At 33.8% G+C, this 15,986-nt stretch overlaps 1 protein-coding gene across 13 annotated transcripts in view; it reads left to right on the forward strand.

The window, feature by feature from the left end:
• Positions 1-15,986, forward strand: part of BCAS3 (BCAS3 microtubule associated cell migration factor) — a 584,337-nt gene that overhangs the window by 170,337 nt on the left and 398,014 nt on the right. For all 13 annotated transcript variants that reach the window (XR_014304944.1, XM_082707501.1, XM_082707499.1 and 10 more), the window contains exons 12-13: positions 6,061-6,231; positions 15,733-15,826. Coding sequence is in view for 12 of the 13 variants with exons in the window: in XM_082707501.1 (XP_082563627.1) it covers positions 6,061-6,231; positions 15,733-15,826 (265 nt within the window). In the remaining variant the exon portion in view is untranslated. The remainder of the gene's footprint in view (positions 1-6,060; positions 6,232-15,732; positions 15,827-15,986) is intronic.

Raw genomic sequence — 15,986 nt, forward strand, 5'->3', positions numbered from 1 at the left:
CATTATTGAATAACATTATGGATTTCTTCTGGACACTAGTTCTTATCAGTGCGTTTGAGTCTAACATGGTAACAAATTTCTTCTAGAAGCAAAGGTCTTTACTGGTGCAGGAAACATCCAGTACCCCTTTCACCCCTTGCATCATACCGTGTTTTGAAAGTTAATGAGCTTTAAAAGTGCTATCTTGTCGCTTAGGATACAAAGTTCAGATTTGATAACTGTTAAATTTTGGTAACTGTTTAAATTTTTGTCCACTAATAAAATGGTAGTTGTAAGTTTTCTTGGTGTGTGTGTGAGAATTATCAATAACTCTTCATATGATAATGAACCTTTGACTATGAAATACACTACTCTGTTTTCCCCCTTTCTGGAGTTTTTTCTTAGTTCTCTTACATTGACTTTTCCTTTCATCCGTGGTCTCCTTAGTACACTTCTTCCCACTTTCTATGTGCTCCAGTTCTTTTAGTTTTATTCCTGTTTATTAGTATAAAAGCATGAAATAATAGGCTCAAGGGCAAATGGAGAGGGTATACAACCAGACTTTAAACCTGAAAAGTGAATTCCTTTGATAAAGGGTTAGCTCTGTTTAAGTGGGAGCATCTCCATTAGCCCTGATGGAGTAAGTATAGCAGCTGAGGCATCTCAGAGGTTAATCAGGCTTCCTGGCCAGCTTTCACATCAATACACAGTGGCGCCTGATTTTGTTGGTCCTTCAGAGGCTTTCTTGACAACGCTCTAACAGACTTTGTGTAAGTCATTGCTTGTGAATTATTGAAACAAATGTTTGGCTGATAATTGAGGAATGCTAATGTGTTTTATAATCACTGCAGTCTGAGGTTTTAGCGCTAAACAAAAGAGTTACAATTGATTTGTGGCTTTTTCATGGTTTCAGTTGGCAGTAAGTTACATTTTTTTGCTTGAGTTCAGCAAATGGCTTTGATGGTCATTTTATTTAAGTATTTATTAGGACACACTATTATAGTCTTCATTCCCCCCTGCCCCAGTATATGTCTGTGTTCTGAATTCATGAAGTGTGAGGTCACAAGTAGTAACAGGAGTAGAATACAAGGCAGTATTGGATGGCTGTTGAAATCAGGTTTTAGAGATAGACAGTTCTAGTATTGAATTCTGGCTTTGTCATTCATTGGTTAACTGTTTGAGCTGCCATTTTATTTAACTTCTGTAGCCTCAATTTTCTTTTCTATAGAAAAGAAGTGTTCGAGGAAATCTGTAGAGATCATCTATGTTAAGAGCCTTGACAAGTGCACAGTAAAGATTCCGCAGGACATAGCTACAGTAAAATAATACATATATTACTAGTCTTAGTTGTATGGTATTTTAATGGAAAATTTCCTTGGAAAATACATTTCCTTATTTTAATTCCAATCTAATTGTTGCTTAAATCACATTTAGGTCTTTATAAAGTACATTCTTTGCCTATCTTTTATGAAACAGTATTTGAAATACCATGCATATAATAATTTTCATTTTAAAATTTAGCTATAGCATATGCCAGAATTCTCCATAATTATTCTAAAAAGAGGGAGTCATTTCATTAAAGATTAATTTGCAGTATTTAAAAAAATTTTTTTCTCACAATTTTAGAATTGGAAAAAATTCTTTTTTTTTTTTTTAAAGATTTTTATTCATTTATTTGATAGATACAGATTACAAGTAGTCAGAGAGGCATGCAGAGAGAGAGGAAGGGAAACAGGCTCCCTGCCAAGCAGAGTTGATGCGGGGCCTGGGATCATGACCTGAGCTGAAGGCAGAGGCTTTAACCCACTGAGCCAGCCAGGCACCCCTGGAAAAAATTATTTCTGAATGTGTATATCCTACATAATTTCTGATATGTCCATGTAATCTACTTATTTTCACTCTGCTTGTTAAATCTTTTTTTTTTTTTTTAATATATATGAATCACGTGCTTTTCTCTTTCTTTTAGTTTTTTCTCTTTGTGGGACAAAAAAAAAAATCCCACAGAAACGCATTACTTTCGCATTATTGTTTGTTAATGCAAATAGCAGTAATCAGATAATAAGATTCACATAAAAGAAAAAACTCATGAGTTTGTCTATTTGCCTCGAAATGGAACTAAAATGTAATTATAAAACATCTTAAGTTATCTTTAATTGAAATAGTATATTAGAAGCATTACAGTGAATTGTTTTCTGTTACCAGAGTAAAAATCTTCTTAGCTAATCTTTTGTGATGTTTTATTCATCTAGTAATTGGTATCTTGGATGGGGACTCTATTTCCACATGCCAAATTTTTTTTTCTTTTAATTGAGGTAAAGTTGGTATATAACATATTAGTTTTACGTGTACCTTATAATTTGACATCTGTATGTACTACAAAATGATTACCACCAAAAGTCTAGTTGCCATTCATCACCATCAAATTGACTGCCTTCACCCATTTTTGCCCACCTCCTGATCACCTTCCCCTCTGGTATCCATCAATCTATTCTCTTTAAGTTTGTTTTCATATTCTTTTGCTTGTTTTTTTAGATTCCACATATAAATGAAATCAAATGGTATTTGTCTTTCTCCATCTGGTTTATCTCACTTAGCTCAATACCCTCAAGGTCCATCCATGTTGTTACAAATGGCAGTATTTTATTCTTCTATGTAGCTAAGTAATATTCTGATATATATACCTCACATCCTCTTTATATATATATTTACATGCATAAATATAAATATATTTTTATATAAATATATAAATTAAAAATTAAAAATAGAATATATAAATATATAATATATATATTATAACTAAACATATATATTATATATATACATATATATGTGTGTATATATATATATTATATATATCACATCCTCTTTATCCTAATTCATCTGTCAGTGAACACTTACATTGTTTCCATGTCTTGGTTATTGTATATCATGCTCCATTGGACATAGGAGTGTATGTAATTTTTGAATTTGTGTTTTCATATTCTTTGAATAAATACCTAGAAGTAGAATTGCTGGATCATATGGTAGATCTATTCTTAACTTTTTGAAATCTCCATACTGTTTTCTGTAGTGGCTGCACCAGTTTGCATTCCTACTGACAGCTAACAAGGCTTCCCTTTTCCCCACATTCTCTCCAGCACCTGTGATTTCTTGTCTTTTTTTTTTTTTTATATATAATAGCTATTGTAACAGATGTGAAATGATAATTCATTGTGGTTTTAATTTGCATTTCCCTGCTGACTAGTGATATTGAACATCTTTTCACGTCTTTTGGCAATCTGCATATCTTTTTCAGAAAAATGTCTATTCAGATCCTCTACTCATTTTTAATTTTTAATTTTTATTTTTTTGTTATTGTTGCTGAGTGTGTGAATTCTTTATATATTTTGGATATTAACTATGTATTCAGATATGTAATCTGCAAATGTCTTCTTCTGTTAAGCATTTTCATTTTGATGATGGTTTCCTGTGCTGTGCAGAAGATTTTCAGTTTGAGAGAGTCCAGTTTTTTTTTTTTTTTTTTTGCTTTTGTTTCCTTTGCCTTTGGAGTCAGATCCACAAGCACATCTCTAAGATTGATGTTAATGAGCTTATTGCCTATGTTTTCTTATGGGAATTTTGTGGTTTCAGGTCTTACATTCAGTTATTTAATTCATTTTTTTAATGTTTTTGAAGATTTTATTTATTTATTTGACAGAGATCACATGTAGGCAGAGAGGCAGGCAGAGAGAGAGAGGGAAGCAGGCTCCCTGCTGAGCAGAGAGCGTGATACAGGGTTTGATCCCAGAACCCTGGGATCATGACTGAGTAATGAAGGCAGAGGCTTAACTCACTGAGCCACCCAGGAACCCCAAGGATTTTTGCATATATGCTCATCAGGGATATTGGGATATATCCCTTTCTCATAGTGTCCTTCTCTGGATTTAGTATCAGGGTAATGTTGATGTCACATTTTACATCTTTTATTTTATGCATCCCTTAACTGATTGTAGTTTTAATTAATTTTACTACTATTCTCTTTTAGCCTTCATACTTGCTTTAGAAGTGATTGACCCACTGTCTGTACTATATATTTTTCTTTTCCAATGAGAGTTTTACTTTTGTGTGTTTCCTTATTATTAAATATTAAATATTTTTTTTCAGCTTAAAGAAGTCCCTTTAACATTTCTTGTAAAGCCATTTTAGCAGTGATAAACTCCTTTACTTTTTGCTCATCTGGAAAACTCTTATTTCCCCTTCAATTCTGAGTGATAACATTGCTGGGTAGAGAATTCTTGGTTGGAAGTTTTTTCCTTTTAGCACTTTGAATATGGCATGCCACTCCCTTTGGACTGCAAAGTTTCTGTTGAAAATCTTGATAGCCTTAGATGGTTTCCTTGTATGTATTTCTCTTGATGCTTTTAAAATTCTCTCTTTAACTTTTACCATTTTAATTATAATGTATCTTGGTGTGGATCTCTTTGGGTTTGTCTTATTTGGAACACTCTGGGGTTCCCACCATTATGCCTGTTTCCTTCCCCAGATTCGGGATATGTTTAGCTATTATTTTTTAAAAATAATTTTTCTGGCCCTTTCTCTCTTCTCCTCTGGGGACCCTGTATTGTGAATGCTGTTCTGCTTGAAGTTCTCCTAAGGTTTTCGGTTTTTGAATTCTTTTTTCTTTTTGCTCCTTTGAGTGAGTTTCATTGTTTTGCCTTCTGTCTCACTGGTCTGCTTCATTTAGTCTGCTGTTAAACTCCTGCAGTGTATTTTTCAATTCAGTTTTTATATTTTTTAGCTCTGTATCTTCTGTTTGATACTTTTTAATATTTTCTCTTATTTTTGTTGAAGTTTGCACTGTGTTCCTTCATTCTTCTGAATTTGATGAGTATCTTTATGACCATTATTTTGAACTCTGTTGCTTATCTCATTTTATTAAGGTCTTTTTCTGAGGTTTTGTCTTTTTCTTTGGAACATACTCCTCTTTCTTCTCATTTTGGCTTTCTATGTTTGTTTCTATTATTAGGCAAATCAACTACCTCTAATAGTCCTGAAGGAGTGGCTTTTGTGGGACATAGCTTGGAGGCTCAGAAGCACTTATCTCTTCTAGGGACTCAAGGAGTGTCTCCTGTGTGAGCTGCATGTGTTTGCCCACCTACTGTGGTAGGGCTATGGCTCTGGCATGGGAGTATGTGGGGCTCTTGTCTGGCCCACCTGTGATGTGTGGCTGTGGAATAGGAATAGGTATCTACATGCCTGATCTTGATGCACAATATTATATAATAGCATATTATAGATTTACTTTGAAAACATAGTCTTTTTCATTATACCATTGGTCAAATGGAATTCTACAATTGGTCAGTCCTTTTCATGCTAAAAAATAGATTTAAAATTAGATTTTTATTTCAAAAAATAACAACATGTTAGTGAAGATGCAGAGAAAGGGGAACCCTCATAGACTATTGGTGGGAATATGAACTGGTACAACCACTTACAAAAACAGTATGGAGGTTCTTCAAAAAGTTAAAAATAGAACTACCCTATGATTCAGGAATTACCTTACAAGGTTTTCATCCAAAGGATACAAAAATGCTGTTTGATGGGACACATGCACCCCAGTGTTTGTAGCAGCACTGTCAACAACAGCCAAATTATGGAAAGAGTCCAAATGTTCATTGACTGATGAATGGATAAAGATGTGGTATATAAACACAATGGGTTATTACTTAGCCATCAGAAAGAATGAAATCTTGCCATTGTTATATGTATTAAGAAGAAGGGAGAGAAGAATTTTTTTTAATAAAAATATAATTGTTCCTTCATGCAAAATAAAGCTTTTTAGGTATTTACGTATGGCTATATTTTCACTATGCTGACTTTGGGGAGTCTACTGATAGCATTCACTTAAATTAATACTGATTTCCTGACTAAAATTTAAGATCATATGAAAAGTCAGACTGAATTTCTATGACAATTCACTGCTACATATAGGCTTATAAGAGAATAAGGAAGTTAAAAGATAGAAGAATTAACAAAATGCATATTTCTGTTTAGAATCTAAATACTGATGTGAAGTCATATATTTTACATTTCATTTTATAGACACTGAAAACTGGTTTGACAATGGTCGGGAAAGTAGTGACTCAGCTGACAGGCACACTGCCTTCAGGTGTGACAGAAGACGATGTTGCCCTCCATAGTAATTCAAGGAGGAGTCCTTTGGTTCCAGGCATCATCACAGTAATTGACACTGAAACAGTTGGAGAGGGCCAGGTAAGAACTTCTGATGCAGGCAATGTCCTTTTTCTTCAAAGGATGGGGTGACTAAGAATGTCATTTGTGATCAGGAACAGCCAGATGCACTTGGCCTTGGGAGATTCTTAATTTGGAATTCTAGAAATTGAGGTTATTTCAGGTTAGAATTTTTTTTTCAAGAAAAGATGAGTAATATGTTAAAACCTCTTATTTCAAACATTATTAAAGTTTTGAACCTGAAGGTAAAATTGAGGTTCTAAGGAGTTCTTGTTATCTCTTCGTTAGGACATTTGTCTCATAAATAAATAGTTCATACCTCTTTATACTCTTGTGTTTATAATACATTTTTTAAAAAATGATGCTTGTTATGATCTAAATCAGAAGATTATTAACTGATTTTAAAAAGATTTTATTTATTTGAGAGAGAGAGAGAGAGAGTACATGAGTTGGGGGGAGGGACTGAGTGAGAGGGAAAAGCAGATGCCCCCATGAGCAGGGAGCCTGATGTGGGGCTCAATCCCAGGATTTTGACATTATGACCTGAGTTTAAGGCAGATGCCTAATCAACTGAACCATCCAGGCATCCTTTAATAATTAATTTTTAAGGTAGAGGCTTGCTCATAGAAGCAATCAATATGACCTTCCACATTTTGGAGGGAATTTAAAAAACTATTGACTAATTATGATGGTTACAAGTGACAGTAATGTAAATAATATCAAATTTTATTACACTTATTTATAAATATGAAAAATGGACAAATATCTCAAAGTGTATATTAGAATACATACATGGTAATGCATCTTACCAAATCCTATATCTTCAGATAATGAAGGAACATTTGGAAGGAGTGATTATAAACATGGAAAAATATGTGACAATATATTGCTGGTGAGAAACCCATTGGATTTTGTTTTCTCCCCCCATGTACCCATAAGTTATTTTCTTTTCTATTAATAGTATTGAATTTTAAAATACATTTCTGAAAGGAAGAGAATATTAAAATTCTAGTAGTTTGTGATTATTGCTACAAAAAATCCAATCTAAAGTTGATTGTTAGAATAGGATAGGAGTAGAGCAACAATTGTAAAATAGAAATTATTTTAATTTTTCTATAATATATGTTTCTGTTTTCAGAACATAATGTCTGGAAGCTATGTGAATCTTTAAAGTATTAACTGTAAATTTTGCATGTTCTTTTTAGAAAATCTCCTTCCAGTAATACCTGGTTCTGTATCTGATAAAAGATTACCTTTGACCACTACTTATGTACTAGTTCTTATAGTAAGATCAAATGGCATTTCTTTTTTTTTTTTTTAAGATTTTATTTATTTATTTGACAGAGAGAGATCACAAGTAGGCAGAGAGGGAGGTAGAGAGAGAAAGAGGAGGAAGCAGGCTCCCTGCTGAGCAGAGAGTCCCGATGTGGGGCTTGATTCCAGGACCCTGAGATCATGGCCTGAGCCGAAGGCAGTGGCTTAACCCACTGAGCCACCCAGGTGCCCTCAAATGGCATTTCAAAAGCACGTGGACTCTACTGCAATTAAAAGACAAAAAATACTTGGGACGCCTGGGTGGCTCAGTGGGTTAAGCGTCTGCCTTCAGCTCAGGTCATGATCTCAGGGTCCTGTGATCGAACCCCGCATCGGGCTCTCTGCTCGGTGGGGACCCTGCTTCCCTTCCTCTCTCTCTGCCTGACTCTCTGCCTACTTGTGATCTCTCTCTGTCAAATAAATAAATAAAATTTAAAAAAAAGACAAAAAAATCTTTGAAATTCTGCGTTATTCAATTTAGCTGTTGTATTTTATTTGAAATCTGAATGATAATCTACCTCTCCCATGTTAACTTTGCGGTTCACCAAATCTAGTTTAAAACTCTTTTTAATGAAGTGCTAGCAAACTTTTCTGTTCAGTGTAATGAAATTTTTTTAAGTAGTGATAATTAGCTCGTTGATAGACACAGAGAGATGTTAATTTTCTTTCTCAATTGGAATTAAATATTTAAACCCTTAGTGTTTTATGAGTGTTAAAGTAAAAAATGTTTTCTTTTGTTCTTTAGTTCTTAATTAATTTACTTCCAAGGCCACCCACATTTAATGCGTAGTAACAGTCAACATTGTCTATTTGGTGAGTCTAAGTAAGTCTGTTAAGCGTCTAGCATTTGTTGACAGACAGATTTGTGGTCATTTAGAAGTAGAAAATGTTATCTGATTATTTTTCATGAAATAGAGGTATAATTCAATTTGTTTTATTATATTTAAGTGTAGGAACATGTAAAAAGAAAATCTTGATGTAATGATATTAAAAAGCTTAGCATTAGGCCTTATGTTATCAAATGTGGTTCCCCCACACCCCCCCATTTTTTATTAACTTTTTATTAGTTTAAAACGGAATTCTCAGATTTGGAATATGGAAATGAACTGGAGGTTGTGGAATTGCAAAATTCATTTTTCCTTGTTAAGGGAATTGTTGACACTTGAAACAAGTAAAGTAGTTCATTAGGAAATAAGAATTACAGAATTGTTAGCTTTTAAAAGTGAAAAGAAGTTAAGTGTTGCCCAATCTTAAAAATGTTATCCTTTCTCTTATTTGTTGAGATCATAATCTCTTTTCATTCCCACTTACAACATTCTGAAATTTTAATTTATTTTAAAATTCTATTATAAAGCAGGAAATAAGTTGATGTTCAATAAATGGCAAGTTGCTATGTGCATTTTGAGAGAATTACAAATATTTTTTAAAGCAACAAGATTTCCTGAGTATAATACTATCCTCCTTTCTTTTATTAATGGGAATCTGTTTTTTGTCAAGAAGACATTTTTGTCTCTGATACATAGTTCAGTTGGAGTACAGGGCTGTTTTTAGGTTATGCTGGATTGTATTAAAAAGACTTCAGGGGTTATTGTCATAGATTTATCACTTTTAGCCCCTTTCAACTGATGTTTGACCTTAGCTGTAATGTTTTTCCTTTTCCATATATATCTCAGGAGCTGAAACTAACATTATGTTCACTTTTGCTGTTTAAATTCAGTGAGCCTTTAATAAAGATATTTTGGTGTTTACAGTGGCAGTATAAAATTTGATTCACCATCTTTCTAATGCTAAATTGATTAGTTTGATTTTATGTTGATGGGATCATTGTGTGGTAACTGCGTTAAGGAGGAGTGGATTTGATGGACTTCGTGTCCATTTTAAAATCTGTGTTACTTGTTTTATCTAAAAGCATTTTGTTGCTAGATAAGCTAAGTGGTATAATATAATTATAATTTATATAATTGAAGTTAGCAGTGTGGCAAAGTCTCTAATCAGAGAAAAATCCTCCACAATGATGACATAAACTCGAGCTGTTTCTTTCCCTGGGTACAAGTGTTATTCATAATAATTTAGTGGCTTCTGAAGTGTTTTGTCTGTCTTTTTGTTCACATGATAAAGGTTTATCCACCTTGTATCAGTTAAAGTGCTTTGATTAATTTTAATATAGTCAAGTTGTTATTACATATACTTAAGTTCAGCCTGCTTAGTTAACTGGTGAGTAAAAGGTGTATGTCTTAGGACAATTGTTTTGGGATATCTTTTCTATTATTAATTTGATGTTTTAGGTAAGGTGATAATGCAATGGAAAGAATTCTTCCAAAAGTATCTGGTTGTTATATTTGTGAAGTTCATAAAGTTCAATACAAAGAATTGTACATAGTGGTATGAGGCTTTGCTGTGCCCCAAGATTAATGTGCATTTTACTAGACAGCTTCTGTGTTGGTACCATTAAATAGAGGACTTACTACTAATTGTGTTGGAGAGGAAGATGTAGGGTATAATACATGAAAGGGAATCTTGTGAAATTGAGTTAAAATAGTGAAATGGGCAAAGACAAATATTTCACAGAAAAAAAAATAAAACCTACAAAATTTCCCTGACTTAAAATATCTTGACTTAATGATTTTTCAACTTTTTGATGACATGAAAGTCCTTTATAAATTCAGCAGATACTGTACTTTGAATTTTGGGAATTTTGAACTTCCCTAGTTCAGTGATACATGGTATAGTACTCTCCCGTGATGCTGGGCAGCGACTGCCGGCCATAGCTCCTAGTCAGCCATGTGATCAGGAGGGTAAACAATGGATACACTTACAGCTGTTCTGCACCCACACAACCATTCCTACTTCCCTCCTCCTTGCCCCCACCAAACTGGGAAATAAACCTGAAGGCCAGAGGTAGAAGGGGCTACAGGTTGGCCTGGGTTCCACATTATTCTGAAGCCTATCGGGGGCTGGAAGCCATGGGTCCCAGTGGGCCCCTGCTATTGGCTGGGAGAAGCAGGGAGAGCTCTGTTTGTGGCAAGGATGAGATAAGCAGAAATGAGAGCCCTCGTACACTGCTGCTGCAAATGCGAATTTGTCTAGGTGCTTTGGAAAAGAGTTACCATATGACTTAGCAGTTTGTCTTCCAGATATACCCAAAAGAAACGAAATACATGTCCATGTATGTTCATAGCAGCATTATTTGTAATGCCGAAAAAGTAGGAGCAACCTTGGTATATACACATCAACTGATTGGTAGATGGATAAATAACATGATGTAGACATACAATGTGATATTCTTCAGCAATAAAAATAAATGAAATATTTTTCATATTCCAGTGTGGATGAATCTTGAAAATAATGTGCTTTGTGAAAGAAACCAGTCACAAAAGAGTATATGTTGTACGATTCCACTTATAGAATGAAATGTCCAGAAGAAGCAAATCAATAAAGTAGATTATAGTTACCCAGGGCTGGTAGTTTGGAAGGAAGGGGAGAAATGTGGGACAACTGTTAATATTATGAGTTTTCTTTTGGTGATGAAAATGTTCTAAATTTGGTTGTGGTGATACAATTATGGGAATATACCATATACCCAGAGCAAACCCTTCTTACATTTAACAAACTTGGTGTAACATACTTTGCTGAAGACTACTCCTATAAGACTTCTTTCTTTTTTCTTATTTTTCTCACTTAATGTGTGTAAGATTGATGAATCACAGACCCTGTATCCCTGAAATAAATAATACATTATATGTTAATAATAAAAAAAGAAAGTCAGTGTAATAACCAAAAAGAAAGATTAGAAAAATAACTTACAAGGCATGTTTTCCTGCCAATTGTGGTAAAATATGCATAACATAAAATTTGACATTTAGCCACTTTTAAGTTTACACTTCAGTGACATAAGTATATTCATAGTGTTATACATCACTCTTCTCCATTTCTAGAACTTTTTCATCATCTGGATTCATTATACTGTAACTCTCCAAACCCCCTGTCCCCACAGTCCCTGGTGACCATCATTCTGATTTCTGCCTCTAGTAGATTGCCCATAATTAAAAAGATGTACAATACAAAGTGTTGGAAAGGACATGGAGAAATTGGAAACCTCATACATTACTGGTGGAAATATAAAATGATGTAGCTATTTTGGAAAACAGTTTGTTAAAAGTTCAGCATATGTTTATCATATCACTGAGCAAACTCACTCTAGATATCTCTCCAAGAGAAATAAAAGCATGTTCAGAAAAATATGTATACGTAGATATTCATAACAGACTATGCATCATAGTATCCAACTAGAAATAATCCAAATTGCCAAGAATTGCCAAGAATTGGTGGGTGAACCCACATGTTGTGATACCTCCATACAGTGGAATACAACTTAGCAATATAAAAAAATGAATACCTGAAACAACATGGTTGAACTATAAAGAAATGAATGAGTGAAAGAAAATAGAAGGCAAATTGCATGATTCTTTTTTTTTTTTTTTTAAAGATCTTATTTATTTATTTGTCCGAGGGAGAGAGTATAAGCAGGGGGAGCAGCAGGCAGATCCCAGCAGGACCCTGGGATCATGACCTGAGTCGAAGGCAGACGCTTAACTGACTGAGCCTCCTGCATGATTCTGTCTATATGAAAAATTTACAAAAATTTTAGAAAAGACAAAAGAAATAAAATGTACATAGGGATTGCCTGGAGCTTAGAGGTAGAGACCTGCTGTAGAGTTAATATGAAGACATTTTTTGGGGTGATGGAAGAATTCTAAATCTAGAATGTGGTAATGGTTATGCAGTTGTATAAATTTACTAAGCATTAAATTTATACATTATTAAAATGTATTAAATGGTGGTTTTAATGTATAAATTTACTGTGATTGGGGAATGACTATCAGTTATGGTGAAGAGGTAAGCAAATCTTCTCCCTAGAAAATAAGTATATAACTTGAAAGAATTTTCAAAAATTGCTATCTGGGGACTCTGGATATAGACCAAAAAAGAATGTAATGATAAACATGTAAAGATTTTAGAATTTGGATAACAGTGATAGGAGATAATGGCCTTTTTGCCTGAGGCTGCTCTTATTCACATCTGCCTGGAGCTTGGTGAGTGTGACAGTTTTATCAGAGTAAAGTGGGACAGGTGAACAAGCCATTTCCCTTCTAACAGATGATTTACTTGATTTGGATTATTTTCATTAGTAAACTTGGTAGGTGATGAATAAAGGATAATGTGTAGCCCTGCTAGCCTGAGATTGGGGCCAATTTGAAGAACAGAGAGGAAAATTGTTAGAGAAATGTAAGTAGAGCCTCAGAGACCTCTAGGACAACATCAAAGGTACCAACATATGTGTAATTGGGGTCTCAGAAAGAGAGGTGAGAAAGGGGCAGAAAAACATTTGAGGAAACAAAATGTATAAATATTTATCTTTCTTTTCCTTTAATTTCTTTAAAATGTGGACAGTTGCTTTAGGGAATAATTATAACATGTTTCTCAATTGATAATACATATAACAACAGTAACACAAAAGAATGGGGGAGGGAATGCAACTATACTGGAGCAAGGAGCTATGCTTTATTCCAATTAAGTTTATAATTAATGGACAGTCTTATAATCTATGTAGTACCTTGTAACCTATACAGCAACCACTAAAAATTACTCCAAAAAATTAACAGAGGAATTCAAATGGTAACTTTAAAAATAATTAACACAAGAGGATCAGAGGTACAACAAACACCTGAGACAAAATAATTAGCAAAATGGCAGACCTAAATCCAATTATGTACATAGTTATATTAACTATAAATGGACTCAAGTTAAAAGACAGTGATTATCAGGCCAGAATCATTCAGATTTGAAGACATAATTGGCTGAAGTAAAAGGATTGAAGAAATGTACCATGCAAACAATAACCATGATAGGACTGGAGTGGCTATATTAATATCAGACAAAATAGAAAGTCAAGAAATATTGCCAGAGAGAAAGATCTTTCATAGTAACAATAGGGTCAATGTAATAAGTAGATAAAACAAATATTAATGTGTGGACACCTACAGCATAGCCAGCAAACATTGAGCAAAATCCAGCAGATTGAAAGGAGAAATTATAGCTAACTTTACAGATTGAGATTTAAATACTTTGCTGTCATAATTGATAGGAAAAACTAGACAAAATGTGTGAAGATTTATAAGACTCAATTAACACTATCAACCAGCACAATGTGACATTCCCGCCCCCAAACCTGTAGAATTTGCATTCTTTTCAAGAACATCTGGAATGCTTTCCAAGATAGACCTTACAATTGGCTATAAAACAAATCTAAATAGCTTTAAAAGGATTAAAATCATGCAAAGTATGTTCCCTGTGAACTATGGAAATCAATAACAGAATGAAATTATGGAAATCTCCCAATATTTGGAAATAAAACAACATACCTACCTATAAATAACTCATGAGTCAGAGAAGGAATCTCAAGGAAATTAGAAAATATTTTGAATGGAATGAAAATAAAAACTGAACATATCAGAATTTATAAAGTGCAGCTCTTCCTTTGTATAGAGGAAATGTTTAGCTTTAAATGTTTTAGTAGGAAAGAAAAATGGTCTGAAATAATAGTCTTCACTTTTCTTTTTTTCTAATATGAAAAAGAAGAGTAGATTATAACCAAGCAAAACAAATGAAATAAATACTAAAGTTATGAATAGAAGTCAATAAAATAGCAAATAGTACAATATTGGAGAAAGTCCAAAATTGGTTCTTTGAAAAGATCAACAGAATTGATCCTCAAAAAGATAAAAATAGAATTATCGTATGATTCAGCAATCTGGCCTCTGGGTTTACATGCAAAAGAATTCAAAGTAGGATCTTAAAGATATATTTACGCACCCACATTCATTGCAGCATATTCATGGTAACCAGGATGTGGAAGCAATCCATATATCTATCACTAGGTGAGTGAGTAAAGGAAAATGTGATATATACACACTATATAATATTATACAGCCTTCAAAATAGGAAATCTTGTGACATGTTACAACATGGACAAGTCTTGAGGACATTTTGCTAAGGGAAATAATCCAGTCATAAAAGTGCAAATGCTCTATTCTTTCCATTATTTTGACTCTAAAATACTTAAAATCATAGAAACAGAAAATAGAAAGGTGGTTAGCAAAGGCTGGGAAGGGAGGAAGAAGAATCAGTGTTTAGTGGGTATAGAGTTTCAGTGTTGCAAGATGAAAAAGTTCTAGAAATCCATTATACAACAGTGTGACTATACTTAATATATTGAACTGAACACTCAAATATTGTTAAGATGGCAGTAATGATCCATGCACAAAAAAATTGACAAACCTGTGGCTTCACTGAATTGCAGGTTCGAGTCAGAGCAATAAGGCAAGAAAATTAAAGCATTAAGATAGGAAAGGATGACAAATCAGATACTTGTATGTAATGGATTATTGTAATGGTTACAGTATTGTGTAAAATCATTGAATTATAAACATAAAACAGGCAACTTTATGGTATGTGAATTACACCTTTGTAAAACTTTTCACACTAACAGAAAAATTAACATTGCCAATGTAGGATTAGTTCCTGGTGTACTTTGATTAAATTATTTAGGGACACGTTGGGTGGCTTAGTCAGTTAAACATCTGCCTTCAGTTTAGGTCATGATGCTAGGACCCTGGGATCAAATCCCGCATCCCTGCTCATCAGGGTCCTCTTTCTCCCTCCGCCTGCTGCTCACCTTGCTTTTGCCCATGCTTGCTCGCTCTCCCTCACAAATAAATAAACAAACTCTTTAAAAAATATTTATTGGTTAAATTACTTATGTCTGAGTATTATGACCCAATGATAACCTAGTCGTGAGCCAGTATTTTCCAGCAGGCCATCACACAATAAGAAGTGTGTGTTCTTTGGAGGAAGCTCTACATGGCTGATTTTATGCTTTTTATTTTTTTTCTAAACCTCTACTTCAATAAATTATTGTCTCTGTCATTTACAGTAAAGCTGGTCAACTTTCTATGATTGATCTGCTGGGGCATTTTATATCTTTTCCTCATTCCTAAAGTGGCATTCTCACCTTCTAGTGATAAGAATAATCTTCCTATATAGTGGAAGCATGTTGTTTGGTCAGGGGTATTGTAGTGTAGCTGTGTATACCTCAGGCTCAGTGATTGGTGAGTAAAGCTTAATTTCCATTTCTTTCTTTCTGTAAAGGTGCTTGTGAGCGAGGATTCTGACAGTGATGGTATTGTGGCCCACTTTCCTGCTCATGAAAAACCAGTGTGCTGTATGGCGTTTAATACGAGTGGTATGTGTATGGGTGGTTTTGTTTGTTTGTTTGGGTTTTTTTTGGCATTTATATCATGGGTTTTTCAACCAGTTTTGTTTGTTTGTTTGTTTTTAGAAATGGAAAATATGAACTATGGACTCTGACTTTTATTATATGGGTCAGTGTATATCAGAAAAGT

The sequence above is a fragment of the Mustela nivalis genome, assembly GCF_964662115.1.
Source record: "Mustela nivalis genome assembly, chromosome: 17".
Taxonomy (NCBI): Eukaryota; Metazoa; Chordata; class Mammalia; order Carnivora; family Mustelidae; genus Mustela; species Mustela nivalis.